General features: G+C 46.2%; 1 protein-coding gene across 1 annotated transcript in view; it reads right to left on the bottom strand.

The window, feature by feature from the left end:
* KIRREL3 (kirre like nephrin family adhesion molecule 3) overlaps positions 1-27,952 on the bottom strand; it is a 357,023-nt gene that overhangs the window by 59,384 nt on the left and 269,687 nt on the right. The window contains 1 exon segment of the mRNA XM_006021359.1: positions 14,644-14,770. Within this exon segment, the coding sequence (XP_006021421.1) occupies positions 14,644-14,770 (127 nt within the window).

Below are 27,952 nucleotides of genomic sequence, written 5' to 3'. Positions count from 1 at the left end.
CTCTTCAAGAGGTGTTAAGCCTGGCTTTCGTATCTCACAAGCAAGGGTAGCTTCACGGTTGTGGCAATAAACTGGCATAGGGTAAATCCAGTGTCAGATCCCTGATCTTCTACTGTTTCACATTCCCAGCAAGTGTACTAACCCCAGGGCTAGAAAGCCAGTCTCTCTGGATGAACACAAATGTAATTAGTTGTATAAAGTCAACAGCTGCAACAGGAGAGGCTGAGAGAGACTGTACCAGAGCTGCTACAGGTGGACATTGCCCAAAGTACTCTACAGCCCTCCTCTTGACACTTACCCATGGAGCAGCCAAGAGAGGGAGATGTGTGGGGCCAGAATGAAAACAGCAAGCATGAAGACTTGTGGCTCAGTGAGATGCAGACTGCCCAGGGAAGGGGGCCCTAACTTCCAGCCTGGACCCTTGCTCATAATGAGGCGAGAACATTTCTAGGGTTATTTACCTATTTTATCCAGTGACTATTCAATGTAAGGAACAGTGGGCCAACCTCAAGAAAAAGGCTGGAGAGAGCACTGGGAAGTGTCTAGCCTGTGGCCTGGTGGTTAGAGCACATTGCTGGGAAGCAAGAAAAGCAGATTCAAACCTCTTCTAAGTTTGAGAGGCCTAGAACTTTGACTTCCTATTTTCTGGGCAATTTCCCTAGTCACTAGGCTACTGAGCTAAAAGATGGGTGGGCCCTCACCTCCTCCATTTCACTTCCCACAGGGTGATTTTATTTAGCCATAGTGAGAAACAATTCCAAACTGTAAGGCTAGGATCAACCATTACACATAAACTGGTTTAAGTGATCAGAAACTGGTTTAAACCTGCAACAGAACAGATGTTCAGTGCACATAAACCAGTTTAAAAGTGGCTGAAACTGGTTTCAGTTAAACCTGGTTGAATGTAGTATCAAACTTAACTGATTTGGGTCAAACTAGTTTATGCAATGTCTATCCCAGGCCCCTTCCTGGTTTAAATTAAATCAGAGTCCCCCAGCATCCCGGCATGCTCTCTGAGCTGCGTGGGGCTCTCTGCTCCACAGCAGGGCTGGCCCCTCCTCTCTGTTCCCTGGCTGCAGCTCCACTGAGCCTGCAGGTACAGGGCATCTGCCTGGCTTCCTTCTGCTCCTCCCCTCCCTTCACCACTCCCTGCTAAGCAGGGATCCCCATCTCCTCTGCCTTACAGACACCTCTCAGCATTAGCTAGCATACCACATGCTGTCTATGGTCTGTGCTGTGGCAGACAGGACAAAGGCAGACAGGCCTGTGCTGCTTAGGGCTCTTTGGAGCTAATCAACAGGTAGCTGGTAATGTCCTTCTGTTCCTTCTTTGGAACAAGTTGTTTAAGAACAGTTTGAACTAATGAGAGAGCCTTTTGTTTTAATGATGGGGTGATAAATGCTCCCTGCTGTGTAACTAAATACTGTGTAAATCTCAGCTGGCTCCCTCGCTGACCAGTGAAGTGGTGGGACTCCTCCCTAATCAGAGCATCCTGCCAGGGCCTGTCCCCACCCCCGCTCGCCCTGCTCCTTCAGTTCAGCACAGTAAAAGGGAAGGGAGGGCTGCTCTCGCACCCCCCGGCTTCTAGCCTGTGCCACTGCAGGCATGTGCCAGCACTTCCTGAGTCCAGAGGGGATGTCTGCACAGTTAGAAACTGATTCGACCTAGCCAGGTTAGACTAACCCGCAAAGATTGAATCAATTCAGGCTCAGGCTTTTTGAATGTCTGTCCTTAGCCCAAGTGTCCAAAACTGCAGAGAGATGGCTATGGCTGCATACCAGACATTTAGCATGTGAAGGATAACTAGGCTCTGGCCCCAAGTCACTAGGCTGTCCAATCAAAACAACTTGCTAACTGACTATTCATAAGAAATGGCTTGCAAGCAAAACCAGTTCACAGGCATTACTTGATGAATAATTTTAAATAAAGCATGTGCTGGATAAAGTCATGATGTGATGTGTTTGTTTCTAATTACAAAAGAGGTGAGAGTCATGGAATATGTCATTGACTATGAATGGATCAGGTGAGGCAATGAATAGCAACATTTTGCAAAATGCTATTGACAACTTCTGCTCAGGTGTAATTGCTGAGTCTTCTCCCAGCTGTTTTCTCTCCCCTGAAGACTCGGCTATGGGGGTCTCATTGGTGTGTTTGCTTTGTCATGCTCACTTTCACTTGTATGTTTTCATACATACACTTTCACCTACTACTTATAAGTCTGCACAGGACAGTCTTTTATGTGTGCTGGACTGGGCTTCTGGAGATCTGGGTTTTATTTGCTGTGGACTTTGAGCCTTAGGACTTTTAAACAATGACTAGTGAGTTTGGATCCCTCAGCATTTGGGTACTGGGCTTGAAGTACCTGCAAGGGGCCTGTTTTTCAGGAATATGATGGACACTCAAACTGTGATAATCACTCAGTCCCCTTGAAATTGTAGGGACTGGGCATGCGAACATCATTGGTTAGTCCTGAAAGTGCTGGCCTTAATCTCTCCAGGTTTCAGGGCACTTCTACGTGTGCTCCAGGGGTGGGGGATGGGAGGGGGTGGCGCTTTAATTAGAGTGGCTCCGAGAGCCACTCCAATTAGAGCGCCATTGCATCTCCTATATCAGTGTCTCTACACTTAAAAATGGTGGTGGGGGTGCTTCAACTAAAGCTTGTTCAAGGACCTTTAGTTCAAGTGCCCCTGCCACCATTTTTAAGCACGGGGTTGCTGATACATGAGACGCAGGGGGCTGCTGGAACATGGCAATTGTTACACTCCAGCAGACTTGATTAATTGAAGTGCTGGAATTTCAGCATGTCGGAGCAGCCTTGGCACTCCTATACAGGTGCCCTCAGTTTCCCCGTTAGTCAAGTAAAGGTTATGATAGTCCCTTATCCTACAGGGGAGATCTGAGGGTAAATTTATCACAGTGTGTGAGGTGCTCACACACTGTAGTGTTGGGAACCCTAGACGTCTTCTTAAGGAGTATGCTTGACCTGGTTGCAACAGGATGGATTGTGTTGTCTCTTTTTCAGAGTGGGTGGAATCCAAGATGGAGGCAGTGGAGGGGGAAGGGAGTTTTTCCTTCTAAATTGAACAGTTTTGTCAAAGTAGAATAGCCATCTCTAACCCTAGAAAGGGTTTGCTGATATCACTATAGCAGCAAAGCCTCCTGCTATGGATGTAGCTTATCACAGCAAAAGACCTCTGTGGCTTGTACAGCTTATATCACCTCCCCAAGGAAAATAAACCATACAGGCAGAAACAAGGCACTCAGTCCCCAAAGGCTTCCAGCAGGCCCAGGTAAAATTAGGAAATGCAGAAGGATGTGTTGATGTTATCAGAGGGTTTACTTAATCCGTGCAACATTCATTCATCCTTTATTCCCTCCACCTCTCTTTTTTCCCCCTGTGTGTTCAAAATGATATTTGATTGCTTTACCGTTTAAGTATCCCAGTTAAGCCTTAGATCTTGAGCATGTTCCACTTCCATATTCTAGCAACAGCTTTAATCACTTTTTGCTCCCTGAGGAGAATTAGGAGCATAGGAAGAAATGCAGGTAGGACAAAGACTTGTGGATTCCCTACAGAAGTCTACAATCTGCTCAACTTATTTCCCTTATAAATGTATTATTAGATTGGCTGTGTGTGACTGTAGGTGATTGTAAGTGCAATTTCAGTGCTGGTGAAAGGCACATGTTTTAACATAAAACTTATTTCCAGATCTCCCACCTGATTTTCCTGCCACACCTGGCTGTTCTGTCCCTGGGCAGAGAGAGCCCTTTTGGCTAAGTGTAGTACCTCGCACAATTGTGACCCCCAGGGTCTCCTGGGGTAAGGTCTCTTTACACCTGGTCCTCCATTCTGTAATTTTCTAGTCTGTGGGCACAAGACGCTAAATGTGCGGTAGCCTAATTCTCCTGTGCAATAGTGTGCAGGGCAGAAACCATGCTAATACCGTATTGTGCAGTAGTATCAGACTACTGTGCAGTTAGCGTCACTAAAAAGTCACGCACCAGTTACTATGCATTGATGTAGCACTTGGTTATACAAGTACTTAATGCACAGTAACTACAGCACATTAATGAATGTGTAGACATGCCCTGTTTTATCCATCTTGATAACTTACCTGTGTTAGTTTTTGTATCCTGCTCTTTTAGGAGATACATCCACCTCCCCCAGCAAAACCCTTCCACTTGCTTAATGCTGAGACCCTTCCCTTATATCCCTCTAAAGGGTGGGACCTCAGCCTGTTCTCATTCTTCTCAAAGGGGCCTTCCCCTTCTTACTCATAATGGGAACTGAAGGGACTCTTGTTACACTGCTTCAGAGAGCTAATGGTTCACCAGGGGACCTGGTGGGATGTATTAGATGTTGAAATGCTTTTGAACTGGATGCATCTATTATTATGCTTGGTTTATACCCACTTATAGTTTCAAGGATGGGGAGCAAGATGTGAGGGTTTAAGTGTACTATCTTTGAGATGCAATGCAGGCACTTTGCCCACAGCTTTGTATAGTCTCCTGGTAAGGTAAGGGAAATTGAGGGAAATTCTTTTAATGCCAAGAGCCTATGTACTATAGCAATCCTAGGTCTCAGTACAGTGAGGAATCTAACCCACTTAGAATATCACTTCCCAGCCTTCCCTCCAAGGCAGCGGGGACAGCTGTGGCCTCGGCTGCCATTTGTGAAATGGTCACATCCACTAGTGCAGGGGTTTTCAACCTTTTTGGGTCAGTGTACCCCCGGCAGCCAGTTGGGAAGGCAAGAATCCCCCGGCAGCCAGAGGAGCAGTGGAGGAGGGGAAGAGAGATCCCCCACGGCTGATTGGTGACCGTGCTGGCAGTGCAGTGGTGGTGGAAGTGCCAGCAGCGGCACCTGCTGCCAAGTACCCCCGAGGGCATCCCAAGCACCTCAGGGGTACGCATACCCCCAATCGAAAACTCCTGCACTAGTGTTGCAGTCACCAGTCTTGTCCATCTGGCTTCCCCTATCAGGGCTAAATTTATACACACACGCTCAAAACCACTCCAAGCATATACAAAGCAAAAGAAAACCACTAACAACCACCAACCACCACCACAAAATGTAAGTGGAAGGGGAACATTAGCTTCTAAGAGATGTCAGGTTGGTTTGCAGAGGGACTTATCTTCCTAGGTATTTTAGGGGTTTCTCTAGCTCTCCCTGCCCAACTATGCCAACAGACTCTGAAGTGCTCCCACTGCACAGTCACCAACTCCAGCTGAAGTCCTGGAGAAAGAGTGCTCAACACTTCTGCAAAATCAGCTCCCAGGTGCCTTCATTTGGGATGCAAATATTGGAAGCACCCCAATTCAGTGGCCACTTTGGGTAAAGTGATGTAAGCAGTGTGCCTGCTGGAGTGCAAAGAGAGGAACTGGATGAGGAGGGTCAAGATGAGGCCCCATGGTTTCCAGAATACAAGGGACATGGAGCCACAGCGTGTGATGTTCACCCCTGGCAAGCTTAATAAAGATCTGTTTCTGACGACTGCCTACCTGCCTATCTGAAACAGCCCAAACCATCCAGCACAACCCAGAACCCAAACCAGATTTTTTGGCAGGGACTTAACTACAAGACCTGGCTTCTTTTATATCAACTTCTGTACATTAGGTACAAATTCTAGGTACTGTGCAAGACTGGGCAACACTAAAGAAGGTTTTATGTAAGGAAAATAGCTTTATAATAATAAAAGCATCATTTTCCCCAAGGAAAGTGGATTTTAAATGGCACAAATACCAGTGGCTTTGGTGCTGCTATTGCTTTAGGAGTTTAGAGTCTAAGGTTTATGATCATGAAAACAGCATATGACTAAAGACTATTTTGTGAAATGAACATGCTCAGAAATAACAGTATGAAGTTGCAGTCTTTTTGCATTCAGGACTGGAGTTTGAGTCTCCAACCGGAGGTGGCAGCTCATGAAGGCTGCCAATCTCCCAACTTGGCATTCAGCACTAAGTGTTAGACAGCCCACAGGCAGTAAAAGGCTTTAAACAGTGTTGCTATGGATATAAATGGCGGCGCTATCGGTTGTGGTTATTTTTAGCACCGCAGTGCCAATTTATTTGTGCAGCCCCGGAGGCTCACACAAAAGAGAAGCAGATTGCTGACTTTGGAGCCTTTGAGGAATCAAAGGAAGGTCCGAACTTCCCTGGGGCATCTGAGTCGATATCAGCCTTTCCTTTGAGGTCTTTGCAGGATTATAAACTTTGTGGCAGGGGCGGGATACGGTTTCATTTAACTCCTTGTTTTCAACATAAAAAGAGTCTAGATAATGGGCAAATAAATAGGAGTTCCTGTTCCAAAGGGCTGAATGGGTCCTTGATTTGCAAAACAAGGAACACACGAAATACCAGGTTTATTTCAGACAAGGTTCTTTGGGTAAACTTGATATCTTTTATTAGATCAACTAATAGTTGGTTTAATAAAAGATATCGGATTTACCCAAAGAACCTCATCTGCCTATGTCCTTAGACCAACACGGCTACAACCCACAACCCTGAAACAGGCTTATTTCAATGTCATAAGACAGGATGCAGGTCCTGAGTAGACAAACATTTTAGTCCAGCTCAAGTACTTCTTTTCTTTTTTTTTCCTTTGGCATCCTTTCATCTATGGAATACGGCGGATATTGCAGCCTGTGACGTAGATGGTTTGCAATGTCTCACGTGACTGACTGGTCCAAAACGAGACTTGCACGTTCTGCGGCAGTGGTTACAAATGTATACGTCATGGTTGGGTGTTTTGGGAGCTGCTTGCTTCCTACAGGCTCTTTTCAAGCTGTTGGAGCCAATTTCTGTCGTGGACAAGTACGTCTACAGGCCCTGTTGCCTTAGTACCTGAGTACTTCACAAGCTATAATTTAGCCTCACATCACCCCAGTGTGATAGGAAGTGCTATTGCCCCTACTAGACACCCAGGGAACTGAAGCACAGGGAAAATAAAGGGCTGATCCTACAATCATTGAAGCTGAAGACAAAACTCTTTTGGCTTGCTTAATTCATGAACATGGTATAAGTGAGGACGGCAAGGTAATGCAAAAAATGGAGAAAGAAACAGAAGCCAAGTCTTTCTAATCGGTTAGCCACTGAGCCATCCTATAGCTGCTCCTCGGTGGAGTTTTGTTGAGGGTGGAATGATAATTATGTATCTCAGACAGCAGAAGTCACCAATTTGGGTGCTACCTCCAAGGAACGTCAGTGGAAACTGGGGCAGAGCAGGAAAATAACTTGTTTAAAGCCACCCAGCGAGTGATCCCGGGAATGCCTGCCTCTCACCCCTAATGCTGGGTCTCCCACACTGTCACAATGGTCTTGTCCAAAAAGGGCCTTGAACCCAGGACCCTGAGGTTAAAAAAACACAGATGCGTTGCAAAACGAATGATCCTCTAGCAAGATTTTCAACTGACTTTCCATTGTCAATCACTGTCTGTGAGGCTAACAGTGTCTCTTCTGTCTCTGTGAGTCTCTAAGGCCTGGAAAATGATGATAATACCTAGCTCTTATCTGGTGCTTTTCATCAGTACATCACAAATAACTTTAGCAAAGAGGGCAGCATCATTATCCTCATTCAACAAATGAGGAAGCAAAGGGACAGAATGGGGATGTGATTTGGCCCAGGTGACCCAGCAGGCCAGCAGCAGATCCAGGGGATCATAACCATGGGTACTATGATCTCTTGATCCCACACCGTGCCCAGGATATTACAGCCCCCAGTGCTGCCACTGCCTATTGTGGAGAAGGCAGGCATGTTTTCCAGGAGCTCAGCCCACTAGACCCTGCTGGTAAACCACAAGGTGATATTTTGATTCTAGCTTCCTGAAGAAGGAGCACTGCAGGCTCCCGCTCACTTCTCAGGGCAATCACAGAACCACTCAGTAGCATAACTGTCTGGGGAATGGAAAGAAGAAGAAAACCAGGAACCTATGTTGAAGGGATGCTTGACAAGATCACCACCTGCTCACTCCAGCTGCAGAGAGGCTCTCACCATAGCTCCCCTTCTAGCCAATCATTCATTTTTCCTTATTATTACAAGGGCCTGCTCCCTGATAAAACTGCCCTGCATGTTGCTTCACAGGACAGGAGAGTTGCTCTGCTAGGGGCTGGCAGCAGGCAGAGCAGAAATTGTTCTCTTTATGATGCTGATCGGGAGAGGATTTACAGCATGTATTTTATCCTTGGATAGATGGGCTTGGTCAGTCTGAACCCGTCTGTGCTTTGGTTTCCCCAGATATGTCTGCCTGCAACTTCACATGCTCAGAAATAATAGTTTGCATTTCCCAAATAGCCTTTAGTCATATGCTATGAGTTTAAAGCTAGCTCAGGAATCTCTAGATGAGATGACAGTAGCTTCTGCATGTTAGCCCATAGGTTTATACAAAAATATGGCTGGAAGGGACCTCATGAGGTTATCTAGTCTAGCCCCTTAGATCATGCCTGGTTCAACCATCCCAGGCAAGCATTCATTTAACCTGCTCTTGAGAATATCCAGGGGTGGGATTCTAAGTATGCTGCAAAACTGGGGGATGCTAAAAAAAAGATATTATGTAAAGAAAAATGACTTAATAAAAGGATCATCTTCCCCAAGGAGCATGAATTTTAAATGGTGCAAGCACCAGTGGTCTTGGATATTATTATTGCTTTAGGAGTTCAGAGTCCAAAGCTGCAGTGTAGATGCATCCTCTGGGTTTTAACTCAAGTTAGCAGCTGCAGTTCATCCAAGGCTTCTCTATAGGCTTGAACTGCTAACATGATTAAATATAACACTTGCCATGTCACTGATATTGTAAGCCAAGTTAGCCAATCCAAGTTAAAAACTTACCTTTTTATGGTGTGGACACCTTTCCTGGATAGAGCTATGCCCCTCATTCCTGGCTTTTATTATTCTCTGCCCTAACGCTTCCAAGTGCACAATAGTATTATTACGTATTTTTAGTACTACTGTGGTGCCTTGTTGCTCCATTCACAGACCAGATCCCTGTTGTGTTTGGTGCTGTAGAAACACAGAACAAAATGGTGGCCCCTGCTCAAGAGAACGAAAGTTTTCCCTTTGTTTCAGGGTTTGCCTTGACTAGGATAAAAGGTGACACATCAGCAGTTGGTCACCAACCCATTCTAGCTCCGTAGTGTAGGAAAGACAGTGTAACTCCAGCACAAGTACACTGACATAACTGAAGGTAAGTGGAGCTATGAGGGGATTTTGACATGTTTAAAATTAAGCACGTGATCAAGGTATTTCGTGAACATCAGTGTTGGGGTCATCAGGTTTCAGAAAAGACAACTAAGCCTCATAACCTTAAGCAGGCTATCTGCATTTTAGATGGGGCAACCAAAGCACAGACAGGTTCAGTGACTTACCACAGGTCACCCAGGAAGCCAGAATTGGACCCCATCAATACCAAGATCGTTTCATGTCACCCCTCTGTTTTCCTAGTTACTTTTTATACGTGAGAGTCAGGGACTATTGGTAACCTACTCTATATGTGCACGAGCAAGCAAAAAAACCCCCCAAAATCCTGGGAAGGAAAAACAGAAAAGTGCCTCATGATGGTGGCACATCCACGATGGCATTTTGCTGTGGTGCTAGCATGGCTATTATTGCCATTGGCCAACCCTGAGAAACACCAAGACTAGTGGAAAGCTGAAAGAGCTTCATGCAGGATGCTCAGGAGGCCTTTGCCCACGTAGACCAGACTGGCTGCTGCTGATTTATAACACCGCTAAACGTTCCTAGAATCCTTCGTGCTTCCAAGCACCCAACCCTGCCAAAAGCCACTAATCTGCATAATCCTCCCTTCTACTCGCAGAAGCTTTGAATCCTATCTGCCTAACTTCAGACTTTTGGCCTGAGATTCTGGCTTCCAAAACTGATGGGCTGCTCACCACACTGTGGTCAGAGGTATAGGCGACTAATAGGGGGTGCACAGGGATGCATGTGGAGGGGGTTGGTGTCCCCCCGACGGCCAATACTAATGCTGTCGGTAGGGCTGGGGCACCCCTGACAGGGCCACCGCCATTGGTGGCTTCTGCGGGTGCCCCTTCAGACTCAGGAGGCACCAGTCACTCATGGTCTGAGGACTAGAAGGGAGAAGGAGAAGAAAGAGCTGGGTACTACAGAGGAAGAAGGGTCCATAACTGCCAGCAGTCACCGGAAGTCAGACAACACAATTTCAATGAAATGAACAAGACAACAGAAAAATGACAGATGTGGGAGAACAAGACAATAATGTGAAAATTGCCTCCCCTTCCTTAATTAAAAAGAGATGTCAACTTCTCTCCTAAAATAAGAGCTCCAGAGACCTCAGCAGATAGACAGACAGACAGACAAGATCTGGTCACAGACCTAAGATCCAGATTATCGGTAAGTCCAACGCTCACGGGCTGTGGGGCTGAGTATTCTTTTTGGGATTCGGGTCTTTCCATCATAATGCTCACTGTGGCATTGGGACACTATATGAAGGCTGCAGGCACTTGCAGCCTTCAGAGTCAGGTTCTGTGGACCACCTTTTGGGGCATTTAGATTAGACATTTTCTTTCAGCCCTTCCTTTCCCTATGCTATATAACAGCCATATAGCTCAAATAGCATCTGCTTCTTATTCTGTCAAGCCCATTCATTATTGAAGACCGGATCACAAAGAGGTTAAACAGAGCGGACTTGCCATGAATTGTGTATATTTGTGCCAGAGCACATGTTAGGGAACTGAGTCCCTGGAGGTCTGCTGGAGATGAATTGCTCCTAAATGGCACAAACTTTATTTGCTCCCTTGTCAGATCCGCAGTGTAAATCAAAGCTGACCAAAGATCCAAGAGACTTTGGGGAAGCATTTCCCAATTCACTATCAGCGAACGCTGCTTTGGCACATTATGCACTTGTCTGAATTCAGTGGCGGAGGCTGCTGGGAGGGAGGACTGGAGCAGACTCCTTGGTTTTTCCCCCCTCTAAATGTATTGCTTTGTTTTCTGCAAACTATTAATTATAATTCAAATCCAGCAGCCGGTAGGGAAGAAGCATGCAAGAGTCCTGTGCTGAGTTGAAGTCAAAGGAGTGGTTGGTTTTCAGTGGCCCTGCTTTGTTGCCCTTGGCTTCCCTTTTTAGCATTTTTGGCATTTAAAATGAAACTGTACTGCTGCCTGGGCTGCTTTCCCACTTTCCCACTTGCTTTCATCTCCTCATGATAGTGAATTGAGCCGGAAGCATGCCATTTTGTCACAGGTGAGAAACGATACAAAATGCATGTTCTATTTTATACTGTTCCCAGCTTGGCACTCAGCTTCCATACAGTATGGTCTGGCATAGGACACTAGACCGGGAGTCAGGAGACCTGGATTGTTACCAAACTGCACTATGACTTTGATCAAAGCATCTCTCCTCTATGTGTCCCTGTTTCCTCATCTACATAAAAAGATGCTGTTTCCTTTGGAAGCTGGCTCCCCCAGACAGCAAAGAGTGGGAGATGTGTGGGGCTAGGGAAAAGCAAGTAAGGTTGAGGCTGTATGGCTTGCTTAGATCACTGCTGCTCTGAAAAGGGACGGGACCTGGATACTAGCCTGGATCTTTGCTTCCTAATGGAGTGGAAGTTTCCTTATTATTCTTTAGCCAACAGATATTAAATGCAAAGCGCAGAGGCTCAGGTCTAAGAGGAGGGCTAGTGAGGAGCCTGGCTAATGCCTAATTTGTGGCTTGTTGGTTGTCCTACTGAGCTGGGATGTTATAGAGAAGTGGGTTCAAACTGTGCAGCTGGGTTACTGCTACTTGGGCATGTGAAGTGAAATGGGATCCTGCCCTAAGCTTGTGGCTTGGACAAGGCTTTGGTTTTTCACCTGTACAACGGGGATAATAGCACTACTCTCCCTCATCATGGAGTTTTGAATATCAGCACATTAAAGAATAATCATCTACATACCATCATGATGGAGACCACATGCATGGCATAGATAGGATAAAAATGACCCTCCAACTAAAATCTCTCCTGTGATCAATTAACCATGGTATTTTTGCAGTTACTCCAGGATTTTTTAATTTTACAAATTACTTCAGTCCATGACATGATCATCAGTATTGATGACATGGGATGTGGGGCCTTCTGCTTCCAGGTAACTAGCTGAAACCAAGTCTTTGTTGGTAGTGACAGAAAACTATTAACAATGCATGGCTGGCTGGTGGCCTTTGTGAAAGGACTGCCAACTTCTCAGCCTAGATTCTCCAGGCCAGCTGTCCCTGTAACCGCTGTTACAGTTAGCACCACTGCTGGCAGGCTTAGCCAGGCCCTGGGGTCTGAGTCCTGTTCATTTGTTGGTAGGAGGATAGTGGGAAGGTGCATTGGCAGGAAAATGGCAATGGGGCACTGCCTGAATTTTGGTTCCTCAGGCGCTTTCTATTCAAAGGGTAAATAGAGGCTGGGATGTTCAAAGGTGTCCGAATCCCACTGGATTTCAGGTCACCAAATGGCAAGTTGGCACCTTATTCAACACTGAATTCCCAAGAAAGTGCTTGCCACATTCATAATGTTTTGACTGAGCTCAACTGCTCTGGGCTGGCAAACAGACTGGAAACAGAACCACAATGGGCATGGGATGCAGCAGAGGCAGGCAATTATTTTGGGTAGAGAGCTGCTTAACGAGGTTTGGTGAGGTTTCAAGGGCCGTATGGGTAGCCCTGCCCTTTGACAGTTTCCCCACCTCCTGGTTGACATCTTGGGACTGGAAGTCCTGCCTCTAACCCCCTGACATTTGCCTCCAGAAGTGCCCCTCATTGCCCTCTGAAAATACTACTTTTGGGAGTGGGGTTTGCCATCATAGAACCAGAAAAAAAACAACAAATCATACACTAAAAGCCAAACATCTACAACATACTTTAATTTATTACAAAAAATATTTTTCCCGTGTTTTGTTTTTGCATACTATATATAGATGTGATTGCATAATAACTCATAAATAAATTCTTAGTCTTGTATATTGGGGGTGGTGGTTGGGGGTTGCATGGCACGGGAGAGAAGCCCCATGCACTGGAGCCAGCTGCCTTCAGCATATGGGGCTTCTCTCCCGTGCTGCACAAGTGTGGGGGCTGCATGTGCATGGTAGGGAGCACTGGTGATAGAGAAGGCCCCATGGAAGCTGTGCTTCTTGCTGCCATGTGCAGTGCTGGCTGGAGCCGTGCCCCACTGGGCACCAGCACCTGCGCCAGGCACAAGTACCCTGAGCACCCTCACCTACTGCTGCTGCTGCCTGCCAGGGCTACGTGCCATGGGGGTAGTGTGAGGGGGTCACCCCCCACCTTCCCTCATACCCACGCCCTGCCCACCCAAGCTCTGTGCTGCTGCTGCCCCCTGGGTGAGAGCTCCGCACTGCTGCCAGCTCCATGCTCTGTGCTCCTGCCCAGCTGCAGCTCCATCCCTATCCCCACCACTTCCCTATCTGTTGCCCAGAGCGAGCGGGATGCCAGGGAAGCCAAGCAGGTCCCTGATGCCTGCAGCCGTGGCAGCAACAGCTCTGCCTGGAAGCTGTGTGCTGGCCAGGCCGGGTCCTACCGCCCATAAGGCAAGGCACAATAGGGTGTGTTGGAGGGAGTACATATGTGGGTGCCTTGCTCCCACCCTCGTGGGCAGAAGGGCTGGGTGGGGTACAGTTAGTTGGTGGGCAGCATGGGCTGGATGAAAGTGCCCGACAGGCCGGATTCAGCCTGTGGGCTGTATGTTGCCTGCCTTGGGAGACAATCTCTGCACTTAAAATGCCCCTGCTTAATTCTGGCAGCCATTAATATATCGGGCAGATAGGGCTCGCCATCTGAAATTCCCATATACACCAACGACAAAGTTATCGTTTATATCGTTCTAAGGATGCTGGCACTTTCGGCAGACTCAGCCAGTCTAATCTCATTATGGAGCAACACATTAAATAGCGGTTTGAGTAGTCACCGTAATTGGTCCTTAACAAGGTGTGAACAACTGATTGATTGAGTCTGTCAGGGCATTTACCACTGAGTTTAACTACTGTGAAGTGCTGGCATGGAGAAATACAGCCCAAATCAGGAGCAAGCTGCTTAAATAAAGATGATTAAGCTATGTACATGTTTGAGATGGGCTACATGGTTTTATCATCTGCTACTTAAAGTGGGCAGGTTGCATTAACCCAGCCTGCTTGTTATATGTAGTGAAGACTGAATTCATTATTCTGTTGTATTGGCTGATGTGAGCTGCAGTTCTGGGGGCAGCTACCAAACCAAGAAGCACAAGGAAGGTGATGATTCCATGAAGGATGTGAATCAAAGTGTTTCAAACATCAGTAAAAAAGTTCAGTTGGATCTCAGAGTGAAAGTCCATGGTGGGTTTTATTTCACTTGGGGAGTATTAACCCATCTATAATCAGGAACTTGATAATGGTCCCCAAATTTTGTGAATCTATTTGTCCCTTAGCGGAACAACAACCAGTGCAGTGTCCAAAGGAGGTGAGGTGGCTGCAAAAGATCTAGATAGGAACCACTTAAGTCCATCTGAGGATAGGAATTGCCTCCAGAATAATTATCTACTGGTAAATAGATAAACCAGCACTTTCCCATCATAAGCTATCTGTACAACAGAGCCAAAACAATGAAGCTATTTCACCATACCAGGACAGAAAAACTAAAGAGAAATATGAGGTACCGTTGACAGTCAGAGTCACCTCCCGTTCTCCTGCGCCCACCCGTGGAACCACTGCTCGGCAGACATATTTCCCAGCATCCTCCTGACGGACAGACTTTAGTGTCAGTGTGTTCTCATTGCTCAGGACCTGGAAGAGAGGATAGGTGTGCTTTAGAAAGGGTAATATAAGGTGATCCAGAATGTGCGTGCATTTTGAAAAGCCAGAAAGACACTTCTAACTCAGTGCTCAGGAATCACTGGGAAGCTGAAAGACTTGAGATAAATGGAAGCATTGCTACTGCAAGAAAACGTCTTACATTCTTCTAGTGACTAGACCTTGTATAGAGGTCCTTGAACCTCTCTTATTGGCTCCCAGCACAGTTGGGCAGTTGTTCATTTGTTTGTTCATTCATTCATTCATAGAATAACTCTAATGAAAATGCTGGTTTTTAAAATTATGCAAGCTCAACATCTTCTCTGTGCCTCACAGAAATGATAAATGAGGTCTCTTACCTAAAAAGGGAACAGAGAGAGAGAGAGAGATTTTGGGGAACATATTTTTTTCATTGTTCAAGTTTTGCAAATATTTCCTTTTGATCACATTTTGCAAATATTTTGTTGACAATTCCTGCCTCTTATTTTAAAATGGGATCTTTCAAAATCTTAACAAAATTTGAAACATTTCAACCAGTTCTAGCAACTAGCAAACCTAGAAACATCTTCAAAGACCAACAAAGCCCAGTGCCCAATCCAAGTGACACTGAAAGGCTTTGTAAGTAGTCATCCACTCACAGTACATGATCCCTACAAAATAGAAATTCACAAAGGAATGGAAAGGTTTGTGGTGTTGCTCAGAAAGCTGTTACCCGTACGTTTTGGTGAGCGTGAAGCTGGCCGGTCCTTAGATGTGAATGGCCATCCTCCCGTTTCACAGAGAATAGCTCTGGACAACATTTTTTCAGATGCATATTTTATTTGCTGGAATTTTGGATCAACTGGCATTGTTCATGAATTTAGTGAGTCATTTTAGGTGAAAAAAATGGGAGAAAATATTGAAAAAAAGCCAAAGTCAAAACATGTTTTTTAGGCAATTTCAGAATAAAAATAAAAAATGAATAAAAAGCTTATTTCATTTAGAAATTCAACTTTAGAAAAAGAAGATAACATAACCAAGTTCCAAACATTTTGTTCAGCTACAAATTATCTTTTTTCTATACTTTTTAATTTTGCTAATAACAGACCAAATGAATTTGCTTGCTTTTATTTTAAAATGTCCAGATTGGCCACCAAATGGGAAAAACAGAAACAGTGAGTAAATAATTGTCCCTATAGGGTGCTTGTACATGTGACAGGGGTTTAGCCCTCTGGGTTTTATTCTATTCTATGGCTTTTCATTGAAGCCCACCGTTTCAATGTCGAGGCTTCTGTTACTGTTACGGTGAGGGACCTGATCTTTTTTTTTTCCGGTGGAGCCTGCCTGCAGCTGTGGGGTGAGTTGCCGGCTGGCCAAGTGGCCCCTGAACTGCAGGGGGCCCTAGTCCTTCCTTCCGCAGAGGCAGTGCACCCTGGGGCCACCCGGCTGGACTGCTAGAGGGCTGGGTGCTGCTCCAGCTCAGAAGTAGCACCCGGTGGACCCAACTGTTTTCTGAGCCCACTGGGACTTCAGTAGGTGCCTGTGGTTGCCAGGCACCTGCTAAAGGGAGAAGTGGCAAGGGTCCCAATGCTTTTTTTCGGCAAAGCCTGCCCACCTCTCCCATGGCTGGAGGGCAGGGGGACGGGAACATGAGCTGTCGGATGAAAGGCTGCAACCTTACAAGTAGCAACATTGCAAATGAAACTACATGGGGCTGTGGTTTAGTTTGCAACATTGCAAACTCATTTGAAGTCCCCAAACCGTGCACACATGTAATGTGTGATGCTATTAATCCAGACAAAGGAAACTTTTGTCACGTGTACACGGTGACAATCATCATGTGTACAAATGCCCTTAGCTTTCAAGTATTAGGAGAGAATTGAGAGCAGCAGATGGTCTTGCTGGTACCTTATCTAAAGAGCATTCAAAGAGTGAGATAAATGTAATTAATGCTAGTACCATGTGCCTCTGCATAGCTCTTACATGTGTGTCAATACACCTTGTGTGTGACTGGGCACATAGCTCAGAAGTAGGTTCACACCTCACCCCATAAGGAAGGCTTGGGAGAGCCTAAACACAGGGTCGGGGCCTGGGTTCAGGGCTTCACTGAGTTGTCTCTTCCACAAATTTGTGGGCCCAGCTGAGTGCAAGAGGGCAGTGTTTGTCTTGGCATACCCAGGCCCACTCTGGGGGGCAGTGTTGACCTATGCTGAATAAATAGATCACGTAAGCCATTGCCTCCTCATGGAGTCAGAAATTTTCTCTTGGATACCAGGCTAGTTTATCAGCTTCAGCTTCTGTATTCAAGATCCCTTGGCTTTGGAGTAATTTCTGATAAATGACCCTGGCAAGCGTGCAAAACTTTAAGATACTTGTGGGTACAGATGGAGGTTTATGTATCCATGGCAGTGCCCGACCAACAGGCTAATACATGACAGCTGATGTATAGCCCCAGCGAGCTCCAACAAAACCAAAACGATTCTTGTGCTGGTTGATGGCAATAGAGCGCTACCATGAGGCACCAGAGATTGTTGGTGGCTTAGCTGGGGTAGCCTTGCATCAGGAATATCAGTCTGAGTTCACAGTTTGCACCATAATCTTGCCTCAAAATGTGCACAAGGCATGTACTGCCCCGTCTCTGCGCCCACTCAAGCTGAGAACAAATAAGAATTAGATGTGAATAAAGGAGGCTTCGACTGCTCAGAGACTCTGTCACCTTGTTACACAATTGCAAATGTTTATTGCTTGAGGTCAAAATGTTACTGTGTGAACTGCACCCTTGGGAAGCTTAGCCCCCACACATTTAAAGGGGGGGGTCTATTCCCTCCCTTTGCAGCCAAAGCAGTAGATGTAATTATGCTTTTTATTTTCTATATCATCCTATTAGTACTAATGCAAGTGAATCTGGTGGGCTGAGAAGAAAGCCAACCTCGGTGCGAGTTGTTCACGCTTTGCTGGTCATGCTAATGACCTCAGAACATGCCCCCTTGTATCATAGCACAGGGGATCTTTAATATTCTTATAGCGAAGAGCTGGACAGCAGAGAAACCAAGCAAGTTCCTTACTGCATTTGCTGAGTTGCAGTCCCAGACTTTTTGCCCAGCGATCTCAAAGCTGGTGACAAACCATGAAGTTAGCCTGATGGCATCCTGCCAGGGATGGATTATTATCTCATCTTTGCAAATCAGGGGACTGTGATGCAGACAGACAACAGCATTAGTAGCACAGCTGGGACTAGAAGTCATGAGTCTTGATTCTCAGAGCTTGACTTCACTAACAGCTTGAGTTGTGCCTCTGACTAAACAGGGTGGCTGAGGACTGGATCAGGGCTAGGCATATACCATACCAGATGGTAGGTGGGTACCAATGAGGCAGCTATTTTGAACCCTGGGGCAGTGGCCCAGTAAAATTATATGCCATCTGTCTGGTGAGAGCTAGTGTTTTGATGCTTTTTTCCCTGGCAACTTGGGGTCTCCATCAGCTGAGGTTTACTGCTGCTCTCTGCATCTTTGAATCTATCTTATAAACTTGCTGAAATGTGGACTGCTAGACGTGCTGCCCTACTGGCCCGTCGGTACAATTAGCAGGTTTATTAAAACTCGAAAAGTGCTGAAGCAAAGAAGTCTGATCGAGGCAGTCAGCAAAATCCCAGCACCTATGGTATTTAGAATGTGATGAGTCTAAAGCAAATATCGGCTTTCGGAGTATTTTTAATTACCTGTGAAAGAAGCTCATGCCGATGGCTAATTTCCCACTTATACAACTATATGTCAGAGTCGACATGTTGCTAACTTGGATTTGCATCAACTTTCTACGGTGGCTTTTGCGTGCTGGGCTGGACCATGCCTTCCCTTCCCTCCCTGTAACAAAGTGATGGGGGGAGGCTGTCGTTCTAATGACAATCGGTGTCCCTTTGGGTTTGTTTCCTTTTGCCATTTTGGCGTGTTTGCTTTGTAAACATATCCCGTACATTAGTTATTGCCATTGCTGCATGTCTGATCTTACAGCCAATCCCTTCAGTCATTCTGGGATTTAAGCTGATGCTTAGCAAAACACTAAATGCCCTTAGCAGTAGTTATACACACAGTAAAGGCATCTTATTTTCAACTGGTGCATTTTGGGGAAATGCTGAGATCAGGCTACTCACGTTTAAAATTCTGGTCTGGATTTGAGCTTTCTAAAAGATATAGCGGCACATTCAAAACGATTGCAATGCTGCTATCCTGAATGGCATGTATGCTGGCTGTATATACCCATATCTACCTAACTGCTTGGGTGGGGCAGGATTAATCTGGGGCTTGATTCTTCTTGGGTGGAAAGTATTTCCTATGATCAGTGGGAAATTGCGATCCCAAAGAATACAAGAATTGCATGGATTCATAGCAGGCAGATCCTGCCTGACTAACCTTGTCCCTTTTTACGACCAAGTCACAAAATGCTTGGATGTAGGAGCTGAGGTAGCTGTCATTTACTTGGATTTTAAAAAGGCCTTTGATACAGTGTTTCATCCCATTCTTATAAATAAACTAAGTGGTTGTGATGTAGGTGATTACACGGTTAGGTGGGTGGCAAATTGGCTTATGGGACACACACTCAGAGGGTGGTGGTGGACGGGTTGGTATCGACCTGGAAAGATGTGGGCAGTGGGGTCCCCCAAGGTTCGGTCCTTGGACCTGCGCCGTTCAATATCTTCATCAGTGACTTGGATGAGGGCGTGGAAAGCACTCTGTCCAAATTTGCGGACAACACCAAATTGTGGGGCAAAGTAAACACACAGGTGGGCAGGGAATGGATTCAGGCAGATTTAGATAGGTTGGAAAAGTGGGCAGAACAGAACAGGATGCAGTTTAATAAAGATAAGTGCAAAGTGCTGCACCTAGGAAGAAAGACTCACCAACACACCTACAGACTGGGAGATGACCTAAGTGTGACAGTGGCAGAAAGGGATTTTGGAATCATAGTAGACTCCAAGATGAACATGAGTCGTCAATGTGATGAAGTGATAAGTAAAGCTAAATGCACTCTATCATGCATTAGCAGGTGCATCACAAACAGGTCTAAGGAGGTGATACTTCCCCTCTATGAAGCATTGGTCAGGCCGCAGTTGGAGTACTGCGTCCAGTTTTGGGCACCACACTTCAAGAACAATGTGGATAACCTTGAGAGAGTCCAGAGGAGCGTCCATATGGTTAAGGGTTGCAGGCCAAGCCCTATGAGGAGAGACTGAGGGACCTGGATCTCTTCAGCTTCCGCAAGAGAAGGCTGAGAGGTGATCTTGTGGCCACCTACAAATTCATCAGGGGAGGGCAGCAGGGAATAGGAGATGCTCTGTTTACTAGGGCACCCCCTGGAGTAACTAGGAACAATGGCCACAAAGTGATGGAGGTTGGATTTAGGTTGGACATTAGAAAGAACTTCTTTATGGTGAGGGTTGCCAGAATCTGGAAAGGGCTTCCAAGGGAGGTGGTGCTCTCCCCTACCGTGGAGGTCTTTAAGAGGCAACTGGACAAGCACCTGGCTGGGGTCATCTGACCCCAGTGCTCTTTCCTGCCTAGGGCAGGGGGGTCAGACTGGATCTGTTGAGGTCCCTTGCAACCCTAAAAATCTATGAAACCCCCGTGTTTAATCCACCAGTGTCACTGCTCATTGCCAAACCCATCACTTCCCCCATGGGTTCCTTCTGTTTTACCCTTTCCAGCTTCCCCCTTTTCTCTTTCCTGTATGTTGATCTCAGCCTCTCCTTAAGTTCCCACCCTTTCCCTGAAGCACCCCTAGTCCTTGAGCTTTGGGTGGCATGGGGGTTTCTCACAAGGTGATGAGAGCCAGAGGATATATTCCCACCCTCTCCCTTGCCCTCAGCCATGCTGTGGAATGAAGCTATTTTCATGCTGCTTCTCTTACGGCCCAGATGCCTAAAAGACACATCTTGTTCAGTGGGCTGTATGGTTCCACCGAGGGAATGGGATACAGGGAGGCAATGATGGGTGCTGCTGCCTTCCCTTCCCCCATCCTGCACTAGAGTGTAGAGAGTTTGAGGTCAAGGAGGAGACACCGTCTCCCCTGCCTGCAGGTTGATGGGGAGAAATGCCACCACATCCTAGCTTGCCTATATTCAAACATAAGCTCACGAGTCAGGGTTGTGGAAAAGTGCTTGACTGACACCCTTGGTATCCTGGAGTCCTCTCTCACAGAACAGGCAAGGCCATAGCAGCACCAGTGAAAACGTCCCTGTCCTGCTCCACCAACCCCATCAGTAAGCCTCAGCCCTGAGTGACCTAACTCCTCACCTAGTTCCCTACATATTTACCCCAGCATGCCATTGCTATGGTCCATCACAGGTAGCCCCAGTCTGATGGATCCAGTTTATGCATGTCCTTAGTGATGGCAAAACCTGTGCTCCTTGGACAGCTCGGCCTGCTGGCTTCCACCCTTCCTGACTGGGATTGATTTGTTCCTGTTCAGCATGTAGCACACATGGGTGGCTCAATGGGGGATAGAAGACTGCAGGGAAGCAGAATTGGCTTCATGAAGGGGGCAAGATGTCTGTTGAAGACCAAACTTAGTTTATTGGAATGAATCCCCACGTGACTAAATCCATTTACTTTTATCTTAAAAGATCCATTGAAGGCTGGAGGTGTGGGTGAAAGTCTTAGGGAAGGCAAAGCCAGGGGGAATACGTCAGTGTGACGGGGGGTTGACTGGGAACAGGAGACGTGGAATACAGCAGGCTGCAGTGCCTGATTCCATAATTCACTGCCTGTGCTGGGAGCTGGTCAGCTTTACGGAGAAGCATTAACTGTCAGCTTCCCTTGAAGTAAATGGAAGCCATTGTGATGAACAACGCTAATGTCTTTATTAGTTTAAACCATCTTGAGATTTAGTCTTGAGCAGTGCAGGCCTTTGAGTGCTCCAAAGAAGCCATTCGTCTACTAGAGGGAGCCAAAGAAAAGGCGAGACTACATGTCTGCATTTGTAGGCCAAGTCATTTTTAACTCCTGACTCCTAATGCACTGAACAGATTTACTGCTACATTTCTCAGCCTTAAACCTAAGTGTTGTAAACTGATAGGAAAAGGATTGAATCTCCACAATTACTGCAAATCTCAGAGCAACCTCAGCTGTGGCATCATGACCAAGATCTCCATAAGACTGACAAATCTCAATACTGAGTGCTGAAAATATGCTTTGGGCTGTACAACGTGGAACAGACAGTGCCTGCCCAAAGAGGATTATTGGAGTGCACCTGCACCCAGGGCCATAATATAAAAAGAAATCAGCATGTTGGGTTCTGAGCAGATGTGAAAATCTGCCCATCAGTCCCGGACCTAGATTTGAACAGAGTTCTTTCCAAAATCAAGTCCTAGTGGTACGTGCTGAGCACTTCACAATCTGGTCCTGAAAAAAACTTTTATTTTATTTATAGCAGAAATGACAGTCACTGCTTTAATTAAGGCTGCATAATAGTTTTAATTTTAACCTCTTTTGCATTGCTTATCACTTCCCGAAATTATCACCTCACTGGATTATGTTTCCCCTGTTTGGTGGCTGTCTGTCTGTCCAGTTAGCTGGCTAGATGCTTCTTCCATACAGCTGGTTTTCTAAATGCCTTGCATGCTCCAGTGGAAAGCAGCATTACATGTAAAACAACAAACAATTCCAGAATGCCAGACTGTTTTATATAACGATGATGATGACGATAATAATAATAATAGCTGCAAATTCACATCAGGACAATGGCTAGGGGATTGCTGACCAAGAGGGGTTCTTCAGCTGTGATTCAGGTCATCAGTTCCTCCAAGGCTGTCGTTACCTCTTAGGTAATGGCCTTTGTTAAAGTCATTGTGGCTTGACTAAATAAGGTGCAAATCTACCCTGCTTTCTGCTTGACTTCAGACTAACAGGGCTAACTATACAGCTTGACTAAATACTCAAAGATATACTAAGCGCAGACCTTAACCTGGTGGCAAACGCCCTGCAGAGACACAGCTGTCCTCAGCTTGCTGAATCCATGCTGTTCTTTCTCACACTCTGGCTGCCTGGGAATGGGATGGAGACAAAGTGTGTGACTCAGCCTCTCTAACAATGTGCCTTTATTGGGGCAGTTGAATTTACCCAGCAATCTTTACACATGGAGCCACAATTTTAGCTGGTGTAAACCAGTGCACGTCACTGGCTTCAGCTGAATAGAGCCCACATTACACCAGCTCAGTAACTTGTGCATGGATTTTGTGTGCTCTCAGAATTGTTTTCTGAGCAGATGGCATTTCTTTTTTGCAGAAAGGGAACAGAGGAGCACAGGCATTACCAGACAGGATTGTACTCAAGGCCCCTCAGCCCAGTATTCAATCTCTGATAGTGGCCAGGAACAGGTGCCTCAGAGGAAAGTGTAGAAATCCTGCAGTACTGGCAGGGGGATAACCAACTCCGTTCTCCACAGCCCTTACCTCTCCTCATATCAGCTTGGTCTCTAATAGCAATTGGTTTAATCGTGTCCAGAATTTGTCCTCATTATCTGCTTGACTTCAGACTAATGAGGACAACTCTGGGTATTCTTGAAATCCATATAGAGGAATCAGGCCTCTAGTTTGCAGTGCTATTGACTGATCAGCTTTGCTCAAATTTGTGCAGCTGTATTTTCAAAATAGATCTCTGGCTTTGGGTGTGTCACTTTGCAGATGGCAAGATCAACCCTTTTTGGACTTCAGTTTCAAAGAGGCGAGCAATCACAAATCCAGTTAGAGCCACCAGGATCTGTACATGCTTTGAGACTTGGCGCCAATGTGCTTTGACCTGGGTAGCCAAAGTTACTATCCATGCCTAGAAGTGTGGTTTAAACTTCTTGGGACTTCTTTAGAAGTTAGCATAACATCACTCAGTTTTCTCATCAGTAAGGCAGGAATAACAATATCTACTGCCTCCCAGGGCTGGATCAGCCTTGATTAATGTTTGCAAAGCATATTAAGCTTTTTTCAGTTGAATTTGAAATGTAAATTCTATGACTCTTGGGCCAGATCTGGACTTCCACATCCTAGCAAAACTCCAGCCCCTTTAGGGAAGATAAGGAATTTGGTATACAGCCCTTCATTTTCAATCTCCCTCTTCCTATCATAGAATCACAGAAAAAAAAAAGGCTGGAAGCCTTAGGAGTTCATCTAGGGAGGAACATCCCTGTCTAAGTCATTCCAGACAAACATTTGTCCGACCTGCCTTTCCTGCACCTAAAGAGTCCAACGACTTCCACAGCCTCTCTAGACAATGGGTGTGTCTACATGAGACACTTTACTCCATATTAGACTAATCTAATCTGCAGTAAAGCATCACCGTCTACATGTGCACCATTTGCTAGTACCAATACATACAGATACAAGAGAAACAGCATATTGACTAATGCGCCAAAGCATGTGTAGACCCTGACCAGGAGCGAACTGCTCCCAGTCAGTCCAGGTAGAAGAGGGCAACAGTTGCTGCCTGACTAAGCCCTGATCTCTGCAGGGCAGGGGGAGCTGTCCCGGCTCCCCCCTGCAGCTGGGACAGCTACACCCCCGCACCTGGCAGTCTGGGGCTGGCACCCAGGAGAATCTGGAGCTCCCTCTGGCTGTTTAAGGGGGCAGAGTAGGGCAGGAGTAGCCCAAATTTGTTCCCAACAGGCACATGTTCAGATGTGTGCCTGGGTACAGATTAATGTGCCTGAATTCTCTGCGCAAAAAATTCAGATGTATTAATTGCACATGTAGATGTACCTGTTCAGTTCAAGTACTCAACTATCCTTGGACTTAGAAAGTCTTTTCTTATATTCAACCTAGAATCCCTTTGTTGCAATTTAAGCCCATTATTTCTTGTCCTTGCCCCTATGGACACAGAGAATAGTTAATCACCGTCCTCTTTATAGCAACCACACTTGTATTTGAAGACTTTTATCAACTCACCCCTCAGTCTTTTCTTCTCCAGATTAAATAATCCCAGTTCGTCAAATCTTTTCTCACGTGGCATGGTTTCTAGACCTCTAATCATTTTTGTTGCTCTCCTCAGGACTCTTGCCAATTTTTCCTTATGTTTCTTGAAGTGCGGTGCCAGAAACTGCACATAGGCAAGGCCTTACCAGTGCTGAACACATTAGAAAAGGCGTTCATCTAGGTAGGAACATCCTTATCCAAGCCATCCCTGTCACTTTTGCATCAAATATTTTCCTAGGAATCTTTGCACTAGCAATGTTAAATAACTCTTAAATAGGTGTGTAGGTGTAGCCGCATTGGTCTAAGGACATAGGCAGACAAGATTCTTTGGATGAATCTGATACCTTTTATTAGACCAATCTAAACTTCCAACTTTTTAAGTTGGTCTAATAAAAGATATAAGATTCACCAAAGAACCTTGTCTGCCTCTTAAATAGGTGAACACCTTTCTCCTTTTAAAGACTAAGTTTGAAGACTCCGCTGCCATTGACATCAACAGGCTTTAGATCTCACTTTTGAAGGGCAAAGTTTGCTAAGAGGCTCTGGGATGGTATGTTGGGGTCAGGAGTGGGTGTCTATATGTTGATGGGACAACAGAATGCTTAGTCAGCTTTTCTAGCTATCTTCTGTGAATGCTCAGCTTGACCATACTGGAAACTGTTTAAGATGCTCTGCAATCCATCAGCTATCTCTCGGATACAGCACTGTCTATATGCCCTTGGCAAAGCTGGGTAAATAGCGGGTACTGAGGTTTTAATGATGTGTCAGTGGAGCAGCAGGAGACACAGAGCTCACACTACATTGGGAGGGTGAGTGGTTGTTTTGGAAGCTAAATCATGATTGTCTGGAATATTGTTAATTTGCAGGCTGAGCTGCCAACAGGGGGGATGGGAGGGTGTCAGCAAATATACAGCCTGCCTAGATGTCTCTTCCATTTGGAGGTTCTCAGCATCTCTCCAGCCAAGCTGGCACCTCTCTGCTTACTGTTTGGTTTGTAGGAGTTCCCCCTCCGATATGGTTAATGGCTCAGGGAGTTGGGTGGAAGCAATTTTTAGTGGAGTCATCGTCCTAAACTGGCATGACCTTGGAGTCTTTGCAGCCACCTCTTATTTATGTGTTATTAGGCAAGATGAATGCTGAAAGATTCAGAAGGCTCATTGAATTAGAGGCCAGGAGGGTTCACTATGGCCTTCCTGCCTAACTCCTGCATAGCAGGCAATAAAATTTCAGTTAAGGGTTTCTACATTCACTCTATTTGGCTGACCAAACCAGAACAGCCAACTGAAAGAGCAGTCCTCAAATGCTGTCCCACTAGCTTGTGAATCTGTGATGGCATTCTCAGAAGCATGATACCTGGGAGCAGACAAGGGCTTTTGTGCAGGGCTGGATTAACCTTTTAGTGGGCCCTGGGCAAACAAACTCATGGGCCCTGGGCCGGTTGAGACACCCCTCCAGACCCAGGTGCTGCTGCCCACAGGGAGCGGGGCTCGGAGCTGCTGTTAGGAAGCAGCCATGGTGGTGAGGCTGGCAGAGCGGAGGGAAAGGGAAGGGAAGGGAGGTGGATGGGGCCATTTGTGCTGATGCTGTGAAGGGAGGGACTGGGGCCCCCTACAGCTCAGGGCCCTCGGCATGTGCCTAGTTTGCCTATGTGTTAATCCAGTCTTGCTTTTCTGAACACAATGAAGTGCATTAAACTTCCATGGGTTCCTGGCTGGAAACATACTCCATGTGGAACCACACAGCTGGAAGGTAACAATTCCTATACCTGGCACACTGCAGTGGGGTTTGGGACTTGCAGGCAAGGTTAGATGAGGGAGTTCCCAGTCACTGGACAAGAGAGGGAGAAAGGAAAAAAGGTGTTTCTAATTCATAGGTAACAGCTGCACTGATGCTTCTTCTGAAGCCCGTTGTTACCTTACCTCAGGGTGCAGGTAGCCAGAGGGCAGGATAACAACCCATTGGTGGGAACAAAGGAATTTTAGATGTGCTCACTACAGTGCAACCAAGGGAAGGTAGTGCTTCTACAGGCTCTTTTCACAGATCTCAGGAACTACCTCACCTTTGGGCTCCACTATCTCCTCCATTATCCGGTCTCCATCTACTGCTTTGTTTGGGGTCTCAGGCACAGGAACCCCTTTGCAGCCTGGCAGTGTCAACCCTAGAAGTTTAACGATGGCTTTCCATGTTTTGGTAGGAGCAATCACATTGTTTAACATATGGACAATTTATAAGGTACTACCTGCCAGCAAGGGATTTAATGAAGCTTTGGACTTCACTAAATCAATTCAGCTTCTGTTAGGTCTACTTTATGAAGATCTCCTGTGGGCAAGAGAACATCAAAGTGCTGTGTGCTATAGAAACCAGTGTTGCAACTTCTGGCCATGCTCACTCAGATTTGCTTGAATCAGTTGTATAAACCAGCTGTATAAACCTGTGGTTTCTCTTCCTTCTGTCCTTCCTAGTATATTGACTTCCCTTGTGCCTCCTTTGGAACTGGAATAGAACAGGTAGATATCAGGCACAAAAGCCAGTACAGCAGGTAGGTCCCGAGGCAGGAGTGATCTGGACTCTCACACTCTATAGTCACGGAAAACTGTTCCTGCAACCCATCACTCTAGACTGTAATGACAGATGTTCCTTGTATTCTTGTGAAACCTGTCTAGAGAACTTCCTATCCTACAGTACAGTTTGACCAGCTGAGCTATGGGAGGGCTGAGCATGCTATGGGCATATCTACATCTTCATTAATGAACTGTAATTATGGCGCATTAAGTTTATTACCTGTATGATGGGATGCTTGTACACGTGACAGTCGTCCAGATGTACGCATGACGAAAGTGCAATTTGTGTGGCTTAATGGCATCACACATACGTGCCCCAGTTTTGGGAGTTTTAAATGACTTTGCATCAAGATATAGTTTAGTCTGCAATGTTGCAAATTGCAACGATGCATTTGTCAGCTTGCCTCCCCCTGGCCAAGGGAGACGGGGGCAGGCTACATAGAAAAAGGGACGGGACCCCATTACTGCCTTCAGTAGGCACCTGGTTGAAGGTAGAAGTGGTGAGGGGCCCAATCCTTTTTTTTTTTTCAGCGGATTCTGCCCATCTCTCTCATGGCTGGGGGGTCAAGCTGCCAGTGGGCTGAGCAGCACAGCAGCAGTGTCCCTGGGGCAGCCCGGGGAGGCTGCTAGTGGGCCAGGACTGCCCCAGCTCAGAGTCAGCACCCAGCAGATCCAACTCTTTCC

This window comes from Alligator sinensis, unplaced genomic scaffold (assembly GCF_000455745.1).
Source record: "Alligator sinensis unplaced genomic scaffold, ASM45574v1 scaffold760_1, whole genome shotgun sequence".
Taxonomy (NCBI): Eukaryota; Metazoa; Chordata; order Crocodylia; family Alligatoridae; genus Alligator; species Alligator sinensis.
This window is presented reverse-complemented; position numbering and strand designations above follow the sequence as displayed.